Source organism: Erythranthe guttata, chromosome 13 (assembly GCF_056151865.1).
Source record: "Erythranthe guttata isolate IM_541 chromosome 13, IM_541, whole genome shotgun sequence".
Classification (NCBI taxonomy): Eukaryota; Viridiplantae; Streptophyta; class Magnoliopsida; order Lamiales; family Phrymaceae; genus Erythranthe; species Erythranthe guttata.
In genome coordinates this window covers 5,384,742-5,396,520 of record NC_142545.1, presented here as the reverse complement: position 1 = coordinate 5,396,520, position 11,779 = coordinate 5,384,742, and the positions used below count along the sequence as shown (strand labels likewise).

At 29.8% G+C, this 11,779-nt stretch overlaps 1 protein-coding gene across 1 annotated transcript; it reads left to right on the top strand.

Moving 5' to 3' along the window:
* Positions 1-6,835: 6,835 nt before the first annotated feature.
* On the top strand, positions 6,836-11,383 carry LOC105958075 (pentatricopeptide repeat-containing protein At1g71490). The gene is made up of 4 exons (XM_012982078.2): positions 6,836-6,990; positions 10,313-11,019; positions 11,107-11,179; positions 11,374-11,383. Exons 1-4 carry the CDS (start codon positions 6,836-6,838, stop codon positions 11,381-11,383), a joined length of 945 nt encoding a protein of 314 aa, XP_012837532.2.
* The last annotated feature ends 396 nt before the right edge of the window (positions 11,384-11,779 follow it).

The following is an 11,779-nucleotide window of genomic DNA, read 5'->3' as shown; positions in this document are numbered from 1 at the left end:
AACGGTATACCAATCGAAGATTATCGAAACAATACCAAAGTAGTGGTTACCATTTCATCCGGTGCGGTATTGGTACCGTACCGCAAATGGTTGGTACGGTAATGGTATTGCATTCTCAATACCATGGTAATACCGTACCGTACCATACTATTATAGTATATTTTCTATTTTATTTTTATTTTTTCCTTTATTTTCTATACCATAATGTTTATAACTTTATTTAAAAATTCTTATACTTTATCATATTACATGCATGTAAGTTTTATGTTTTCTGATCTTTCTCAAACTAAATGTTTTTTTTTTCTTCTAGTATATATATATATATATATATATATATATATATATATATATATATATATATATATATATATATATATATATATATATATATATATATATATATATATATATATATATATATATATATATATATATATTACCAATAACCAAATATATATGAATAAATTTGCCCTATATGACGCCGTAAAATTAATTGTAATGTTTGGCTCAATAAATATATGAAGACGTTAATGTAATCTATATATAATATAAAAAGAGGATCTATAGCCTCAATGAATGACATGTGGCAAATGCTTATGTCATTTTCTCAAATCGCTTAGTTGGCACTCAATTGAAGATGTGTAATACTCAATTGCTTATTAGGCATTTTTATTTTGGTATGTTTTTAAGTTCTTTCCTATTTAACAATTGCACATTCATTTCAAAATTACCACGTATATATGTAATATTTCATGCATTTAATATCCTATAAATTCAAAAAATATTGTCTTTTTTAATATTTTTTATTTTTCGAAATATGTTTTTCGCATGTATTTAAAAAAAAAATTGAAACACTCAATTTATTTTCTATGAATATTCAATTTGTTTTATATTATGTATATATTTTCGAATTATTTTTATATTATGAATATATTTTCGAATTTTTTTATATTATGAATTTATTTTCGAATTTTTTATATTATGAATTTATTTTCGACTTTTTTTTATAGTATGTATATAGTTTCAAAAAAATTTTCGATTTTTTTATAGTATGTATATATTTTCGAATTTTATAAGATTTTGAAAATTTTCGAATTATACGAAAAACATTTTAGATATTTTTTTATAATAATATTCAAAATCTTTTAATATTATTTTTGTTAATGCATTAACATATTTTATAAATTTACATTAATGTATTTTTTTATATTTTGTCAATCATTTATATATGTTATCTTTTAGAGTTAAATGACATTTATTTTAATTATGTCCATATATGGTAAGTATATCAATTTATATTGAAAGAAGGTTTGTCATATCAATTTATATTGAAAGAAGGTTTGTCCTACATATTATTTTTTTAATTGCATATCACAACCATTAATCAAGATTATTATCCATATATACAATGCACGATTTGTTTTCTTCATTTATTGTCTTATTTTTTGGTTTGTTTCCTTTATTCGTGTGATTCGATTTATTTTACTAATATAAAAATATTTTGAATTTTTATATTTTCCATATAATATGATTCATGCTCAATACTATTTAAACCCCTCAACCTTCATTTCACTTCTCACTACACCACCATTCTATTACAAAGTGCACAATGTTGGTATTCATTAGTTTAATTTATATGTTTTTATACTTTTATATTTTTATCTTTTTTCTTCATTTTAAATTTTGTTTTAATGTCGATTGAAAGCAAAATTCTTATGCAATTTATCTAGGAAAGGGGTAATTTGCATTTGTTTTTTGTGGATTTTATGCGGTGAAATTGGCCGTATTGGCTTTAGAAAAGCCGGTTGTAAGCTTGATGAATTCGATGCCCTAGCTTTCGAAGCTACAGTAAAATTTGTTGAGATTGTCTGAATGTACCTGAATTTCATCTTTGTTTACAGGCATGCACATGCCCAACAAGATTATTTTTTTGTGTTCAATATAATGTTGTGCATCTTGAATCAGATAATATGTTCGCCTATTAATTAATTCCGTGTTTACAAGGTATAACTCTACATAAGAAAGAGTATATGTGATACTTCTCACTCAACATAGGCTTCGTTTCTTAAAATTTTCGTGTTGTTTGTAAATCTATTTCTCCATCAACATTGCGTTGTTTGTTATAGAGTTAACATCATCGATCTATTAGCGTTGTTTTATTGGATGAATATTTCAACAGCCTTTTCATATAATTTTTACAGATTTATCTTAGGAATAACAAGCTCTCTGCTAGATATATATGTATTTGACATAGAATAATGAGTTCCACTTTTTTGTTTAGATTTTGAAGATACGGAGAATTTAACAGGGCGACACAAGCATATATACTGTTAGAGAATATTATATTATAATAACTCTTGTAATATTAGGATTCTAGTATGATTGAGTTACCTAGATTAGTTAGGATTTAGTTACCTAGTCAAACTCTATTATCTTGCAATATTTCTCTATATATATTCCATGTAATCAACCCATAACCCAATGGGGGTTTCTATTCTACGTATTATTATTTCTCTCTTTCTCCTATTCTATTCTTCCTATATGGTATCAGAGCTCCAGGTTTAGGTTTTTTTAACCTAGCCGCCTTTCTTCTCCATGGCGGTGAAAACCTAGCCGTCTTTCTTCTCCATGGCGGTAACCACCCAATTTTCTCCCTCCCCCGGTGGTGGTACTCTAATTTTTTTTCTTTTTCTATCTTTTTCTATGAACACCACCCGAATTTTCTCCCTCCCCCGGTGGTGCATCTTCTCTATCTTTTTCTTCTTCTTCTTCTCCATGGCCTAAAACCTAGCCACTGCCTCTCTTCTTCTCCATGGCCGGCGACCCCTCTCTCATCTCTTTTCTCTATCTCGATTAAAAGAAATTATCTTGCAATATTTCTCTATATATATTCCATGTAATCAACCCATAACCCAATGGGGGTTTCTATTCTACGTATTATTATTTCTCTCTTTCTCCTATTCTATTCTTCCTATATATACACATATATCGATAAACTTTTGCAAGTTGTTTTTAATTTTTATAATTGATTAGTAGTTTGATTGGCCGGGGAAATTGTAAATTTGTGTGTTTGAAAAAAAAATGTAATCCCCTCACTTTATTGTTGCATATCATGGAATGCATTTTCTTGGTCCAGTTGCATCATCAAATCATACAGGTCCCAACACTTTGGTAAGTTGGTTGTGTGACTCTTGATTCTTAATACAATTTTTTTTTCTTTTGATGTTGAAATTTTGTTATTTTAAAGGGTTCTTTTTATAGTATACAATCTATATTAATATGTCTTAACCTCACTTTGTACCCTTGAAATGTAGTCTTTTTGCACTTTCTTCCCGAAAAATTTTAATAGTACTTTACAGAATTGAACCATAATAAATCATTCACAAAGCACCCCGTAATTATTTTTTACAAGTTATGAGTGATTTTTCATCTCTTTGGTGATTTTGTTTAGGCGGAATATACTAAAATATTATTTTAATTTCAAGTGAAAAACGCAAAAAAATAAAATAAACTGTCTCCTTAAACTATATTTTCTCACAAAAAGAAAGAAAGAATTCTCATAAACTTTTATCACCAAACAATTCAATTGTAGGATATTTATTGCAGTTGGTGAAAATATTTGGTGAATTTTTTATATAAAAAAATATTAATTTTCAGTAATTTTTCAGAAAATGGTGAACGGGAAACTAAAAATTTTAAGGTGATGCATCTTTGCTCCGCAATGATAAATATATTAAAATATTTAAAAAATACCCTGATTGAGTACACCCCATGTTGGTTTTCCTTTCTTAAGTGAACGGGAATATTTTTTTCTTTTGAGTATTATTTCTTTTCATGGTGTAAAATACGAGTAACGTTTAAGATATATCTATCACAGGATAAGTGGAAAAATATAATTTCTCATATAAAAGAAACACTACGAATATATTTTTACCAGTTTCGGTAAAAGACAAATAATTTGGTGCCAAAATATTTGTAACATCAATTTTTTTGTGGGAAAATAAAAGTTTCAAGTTTCAACGAGATATTTTACAATTTTTTGCACTTTTTTTTAACAGAAAAATAAGAAAATATTATTACTTCAAGATGACATATATCTATGAAATTTTTGGGTTGAAATTTTTGGGTTGATAGATTGAGTAAAATAAAAAAATTAATTTGACAATTTGCATCTTTCTAGAAGTACAACTAAAAATATGAAATTCACCTCAATATTTTTTTTAAAATTGATACGAGGTGAATTGTGAATGATTTATTGTACTTTGATGGTGCATATTCTATTGATTTTTTTCAAGGATACAAAGTGCCAAAATGCAATAAGAGATGCAACGTGGAATTAAGCCCTATTAATATATAGATTAAATACAGTTTGCACCCTTAAAGTATAGGGTTTATTAGGGAAAACCCCCTTGTTCATATTTTCTAATGAGGTAGATCCAATTTTTTTTCCCCTTTTTGAGATACACCCAATTTTGCCGACTTGGCAATATATATTATATAATTTCCCTTTAATACCCCTGTTTTATTATTAAACGGCATTTATTACCTTTAATACGTGATTTGAGATTTGCTGATACGCTGCCTAAAATCACGGAATAAATTTACGTGAGATCATTGGCCGTTATATCAAATCGTGTACAATATTTTTTGAAGATTCTCTTCATCGTTCCAGCGGGTTTTATCGTCTTTGAAGATTTCTGCACCGTCGTGGAAATAGGATCGATTTTTGAGCGTTTGATGTTGGACGTTGTTTAAGCGGGTATGAATGCGTTATTCGTTTTTATTTTTCGCTCAATGTCCATGATTGTCGTGTACGGTGGTTAGAAATTTTTAAGAGTTGTGTTGATATTTGATTCTATTAAGTAGAACGTTTCTTAACAAAATTATTCCGTCATATATATATCGTTTTTTTTGGCCGATGATGTTTGTTTGGAAGAGGATTGACAGAGTTAGAAGATGATGGTTCACGTATATCGGACCAGAGTTGTTTTATATGAACATCGTAGTTGGTTTATGCAATAATTGAAATAACTGTCCGCTGTGGTTGAGTTCATGAGTTAGATCCCGTTCGATAGTTGGTTTATTTGTGTATAACAGCATATTTTAGGGTGCTGGGTAGTATATTAAATTATATTTCGTAGTCTTTTTTAATTTAGCGTATGGATTTTGCATTTTGAGTTTATTGTTGATCATATTAATATATTTTTTAGTATTCTGCATTTTTAATATCGTATCATGATTCAAGGTATTTTCGATGGCGAATTTTGTACGGATTTTGTTGAGATTTGGTGGTTTGGTTGCTATAAAGAGGTGTTCGAATGGGTTTACTCGCGGCTCATTGGTTGCATTTGTTATTTCAAAGTGGCCACAACTCGATGGGTGGGATACAAGCATGACATATAGGCTGGAAGGCATTGTCCGCTGTGGTCGAGTTCATGTTTTTGATCCCGATCGATAGTTGGTTTATTTGTTTATAACAGCCGATTTATGTGCGCTGGGTAGTACATTAAAATATAGTTCGTAGTCTTTTTTAATTTAGCGTATGAATTTTGCATTTTAAGTTTGGTTTTTATGATATTAATGTATTATCATTCAAATGTATTTGCAGTCTATTTAATCATTTTTTAGTATTCTGCATTTTTAATTTTGTTTCATGATTTTAGGTTTTTTCGATGGCGAATTTCGTACGGATTTTGTTGAGGTTTGGAGGGTTGGTTGCTATAAAGAGGTGTTTACGATGTAATGGCTCGGTAACTTCGGTTAAGTGTTAAACCGTTGTAATACAGTAGTATACTATTATGAATACCGTATGATACTACCATTATCATTTTATTATACTATTATGAGATTATTAATGTACTAGAGTTTTAACTCGCCACATTGGTTTGATTATGTTATGATGTGTTTTATGTATTTTATCAAAACCCTAGATTGAAATTATGAGATTATTAATGTACTATTTTATTGGTTATGTTGGAATACTTTACGTTGGTGTTGTTCTCAATGTTCTTGTCATTTCAGTGGTATATTGTTTGTAACACAATTCATATCACTACTATAACCGTAATATACTATCATATCAGATTAATGTACTATATTGAAATTATTAATATACTATGTGGTTGAATAATACGGGATCCATAGTCGATGAACGAGATCCATAGTCGAATTAGATCAATAAGATAGTCTATTACATGATATAAGGAAAATTACCCTAATTGATTAGTATTTCAAAAAAACATATTATTCAGTTTCCATATATATTATTATTTTTTCATATATATTATTATTTACCTTAATCGTTTTCATATAATAAGGAAAATTACCCTAATTGTTATTTTTCCAATAGTCAATTAACTAAACCCATAGTCGAATTAGATACATGGGATAGTCTATTAAAAGATATGAGATAGTCTATTAATTTTAAAACACAAATCCTGCCGCCGTCACTTCTCAAATCTAGGGTTTTGATGATTCTTCGGCCCATAGTCGATTAACGAGATCCATAGTAAAATTATACCAGTGGGATAGTCTATTAAATGATATGGGATAGTATATTAATACAGATGTAATTCGACTATGCATCTCGTTAATCAACTATGGGCCGAAGAATTATCAAAACCCTAGATTTGAGTAATCCTAGATTTGAGTAACCTTAGATTGGAGCAGTGACGGCGACGGCGGCGGCCAACGACGATATCACTTCTGGTGGATGTCCTGCCCATCAATTGTTGCAATATCACTGATTTAGTGCTCGAATTCGGTATGCGATTATAACAGATCTGCAATTACACAAACGTGATAGTCGATTTAGCCAAAACATATCAACAAATCGATGGACGATAGCGATGCAACGAGCGGCGAAGACGTACCTATGGCGGCTTGCTCGGAGTGCACGAAAACCGTCGTTTCACGGCAGTGCAGACGTCTTCCGCGTTCAATCGGCCGTACCGGGAAGTTGTTCTGGGAGGTTTTGCAGTTTATTCGATAGTGGGTTTGGGATGATAGTGATTTAACGGGAAAATAGGATGGGATTTGATTTTATTTCAAAAGGTAAAGTAACGGGTTTTGTGGGATTTGATTGAGGGTAATTATGTAATTAGGAAAAGTTTGGGCTGTTATCAAAATGGCAAATATAAATTTGGGTCTACCCCTATTATTTGAATGTTTAAGGGGGTTATATCTAATAGACCCTAAAGTATAAGGGTATTAACACCCTTTAATGTTACAAATATTACACTTACCCTCTCCATTAGTGAATTTAATGCTAATACTTTAACTTTGAATGATATGTCATTTTTCTTCCCAAAATATCTTCTAGCCATTATAAAAAAGATAAATATGGAATAATAGTTTTCAACAATCTTTTAAAAAAAACAAATTTAATTATGTAATAAAAAAATTATTAAAAATATTATTTTGATTTATGATGTACCTCCGCATTTTAATTACTGTGTGACTCTAATATAAATAAAAATCTCAATTAATTTTCTGAAAAGTAATAAAATTTGTTAAACATTCATGAGAAAAATAATAATTAATATGTTAGAGTAATACATTATTTAATATAACAAGATCAATTATAAAATTAAAATTAAATTTCGAGTAATTACTAAACTTTCTTTAAATAAGAATGAACATAAAGTAAAAAAAATGAAACCAAAATTCATTCTTTTTCGTTCGTAAAATTATATATTGAAATAATAAAATTGAGATATATCTTGAAAGGGTGTTTAAAAAAATTATTGCTGCATATTCATTATTTATATAATGATTTGAAGGGTATTATTTATGGAATAAAAATTCCGCATTATCAAAGTCAAAGTCTATCAAATTCATTATGGAGGTAGTAGGTGTTACATGTGTAACTTTAAGGGAGTAAGTGTTACTAGCCCTATACTTTAGGGGTGCAAACTGTATTTAACCGTAATATGTATCAAGTTGAATGATTTGTTAATATATGATTGAAATATATATTTAGATTATTATTTATTATGTTTTGCCATATCTGAATGGAATCAATTCCTATTTTCGATAATCATTGTTTAAGTATGTAAATTAATTATAATATACTAATATGTAAATTTAACATATTATTTATTGTGTTAGTATTATATTATTATCATTATATACTTAACTATAATTATAAGTATTAATAATAGGATTATATTAGTATATATATTAGTATTAGTATTAGTATTAGTATTAATATTAGCATTCTAATTAGTATTAGCATTAATATTAGTATTATATTATATTATTATATTATTATATCATATTATTATCAGTATAACTATAAGTATAAGAATTAGTATTAGTATTACTATTAGTATTATGATTAGCATTAGTATTATTATTAGCATTAGCATTAATATAAGTATTACTATTAATATTAATATTAGTATCGGTATCGTCTTGGCATTGGTATCGGTATCGGTGTCGGCATCGCTATCGGTATCGGTATCGTTATCGGTATCGTTATGCGTATCGGTATCGATATTCGTATTTGTATTGGTATTATTATTAGTATTAAAGGAAACATGGACAATTATACGTCTCAATGTCGAGAGTTAAGAGTAGAGGTGGCATAAAGATATTCATCAACTCGGAATCGAGCGATTAACATTACTAGCACTTTTGACTAAAATAAATTTTCAGCGAATATAATGTTATATCACGAAATTGTATATTCTGATTCGATAACATATTTATCTTTTGTATTATTTATATGAACAATTATTTTGCAGTGTTAGGTTTATTTGCACTTTAAGCTAATCTTATTGTTGAATCCAATGAAGTTATTTTCTATCATGGTACTTTCATTTAAATTTTGTATATTTCTTACACTTTTAGGTGATTTATGTTTCAGTGATGCGTGTCAGTGATTGTATATGAGTAATGAAAAATGTGCACGTTACTCCCAAAGATGAGTTACGGAGATATTAATGCTTGTGCTATAAAACACCACTTTGATAACTAAGTCTCATGTTAAGGATCCGAGTGCATTGAATGAGATAGTTGTACCATTGAGGACAAATGAAGTATTTTATTTTGTATATCACAATTTTTGTATTTTGTATTTTCTTATCATTTATTTTGTTTAATTTGGTACTCAAATCAATGGAATGGATTTTTTTAAAGTTTTTGGAATGTAGCGTATTATAATATCAACTATATATTCAAAGTTTACGTTCGAATATTTTATGTAAAATGCATTTTTATTTTTTAAATTGCCCCGTGCATTGCATGCAGTGGTGAAATAATAGAAAATATCATATAAATATTTCATATAGTTATTTGCAGTGTTCTAAAAATCAGTCGAGGCGGTTGATACTCTGTCTCTGAGGCAGAGGTGGACCCAAACCTTTACGATTTTTGTGTAAATGTTTGAAAATTGAGTTTTGGCCTGTGAGGCGTTTCTAGGCGGTCCTAGGCGGCGGGTTGAGGAGGTTTGAGGCGGGTTGACGCGATCTGAGGCAGTCAAACTTTGGAGGTGGGTCAAACTTTAGTGCCAAAAATTGAACAAAAACCGTTTTCTTTTTCTTAACTTTTTTATTTCAAAATATAAGTTGGGCTTTTAATAAAAAAAATGAGTTCATGCTTTATTTTGTTTATGTTAATTGTTATTGTCAAAGAACTTAATGATATATGCTTGCAATGTTCAAGAGTAAATTTAAATTCAAAAGATTTGCGTTTCATTTGTATTTTATAAGGTTTTGTTTATTCTATTATGAGCTTATTATTAAATTTTTATTATGTTATTAGGATATGTAAATAATAGGGATATAACCATGTTTAAATATTTTTTTATATATGTTTTGAGAATTTATAAATAATATATAGAAATGTATTATATTAAATTTTAAAAATCAATTTATTTGCCATTTATCGCCGATTAATCACCGATGCACCGATTAATCGTGAGGCGGTGCCTAACCTTCTCCAACCTGATTTCCGTTTCTTACAACCTTGGTTATTCGATACTAGGTTAGCTCAGTATTCTTGTGATTTAAATGATGTATTGTCTATTTGTATATGACACTTTTATTATTTCCATATTTTTTTATCACTTATTTTTGTAATTCATTATTTATACCAAACGAAATATTCGTTTTGTTTAATTTGTATTTCGTATTTCATTTCGATGTTTACCGTTTTTAATTTGTGTACCTTTTCTAAAAAGAAATTATTCAGTAAATATATCTCCGTGCATCGCACGGGTGAATTACTAGTATAAATTTACATAACGAAATTCATTTGGGGGTAAATTGACGAGATTTTTTTTTTCTTTTTTTTTTTTATCAAATTTAAGCTCAATATTACCCGATGAGAAAATCGATAATTGTCTGGCCGATTGCCTTGCTATCACATTGAAAGATTCCGCACGCAAAGGTCGTTTGTTCAAAGCCTTAAGTATCTTTTCTCTTATCCAAAGTCATGCCTTGGCTTCCTCTGCTTATCCCGTTTTCGTTGTAGACTCGTTATCCTCTCTGTTATTGTCTTGTGCGAATCTCGAGTCGCTTCCACTAGGCAAACAGCTTCATGCCCAAGTTATTACATGGGGTCTTCACAAAAGCCATGCATTGGTTCCAAAGCTAGTGTCTTTTTACGCAACGTTTGGTTTTATCAACGAAGCTCATTTTATAGCTGCAGATTCGAACATTCTACACCCTTTGCCTTGGAATGTTCTTATTTCGTCGTACGTGAGTGAAGGGCGTTACGATGAAGCTATCTTTGCCTACAAAGAAATGGGTCATAAACGGGTCGTACCCGATCGTTTCACTTACCCGTCTGTTCTCAAGGCTTGTGCAGAACAATCAAATCTTGAATTCGGTAGAGAAGTTCATGAGTTGATCAATGCTACTAGCTCTTTGAAACGAGACTTGTTTGTGCAGAATGCGTTGGTTTCTATGTATGGGAAATGTGGGGATCTTGAAACTGCACGAAGCATCTTCGAAGAAATACCGGATAAGGACGAAGTTTCTTGGAACTCGATTATTTCTCTATATGCCTCGAGGGGTATGTGGGACCAGGCTTTCGAACTTTTCGAAAGCATGAGAGTGGTCGATATGAAATTAAATATTATAACTTGGAATACTATTGCAGGAGGTTGTTTGAGAATAGGCAACTTCGCATGGGCTCTTAAATTGATGCGTCAGATGAGGACAGGTGGCGTTCGGTATGCCTTTTTTTTAGTTTTCTAGCTTGCGTAACGTTGCTTCTCGGATTTATGTAGAATTTTATTGATATTAATTCGGAAAAATAAAATGGACATACTTGTTTATATTAAATTTCTCTTTTCCCTCTCCCTTTTTTCTTCTATTTTTATCTTGTTTTTTTTTTTTTTTTTTTTAAACCCATGAATATTTACAGGTGCAGGTAATTCATCACTATGGAAACAAAGGGCATAAACCGAGAGAGCAAAACTCCTTTGCTTATGATATCCCACGGGGAATCGGTGGAAAAACATTTAATTTACAATCCATCTGAGAAATCGGTTCGCATGTTAAACAACGTTTCGGTCTTGAACGGCAAGAAGGTACTCGGTTCTTTGTATGGATGGTTAGTTTTAGTGAAACCCGCTGATGTTGATGGTGATTGTTGTCTTTTCAATCCAATAACCGAGGAAAAAATCGAGCTCCCAAAACTCGATGACTCGCTCACTTACAATCAATGTATTTTGACCAAACCCCCCACTGAACCTGATTGTTACATTTTGTTCAATGGATTGGAACAATCTTTTTGCCGGATTGGAGACGAAGAATACGTGACACGGACA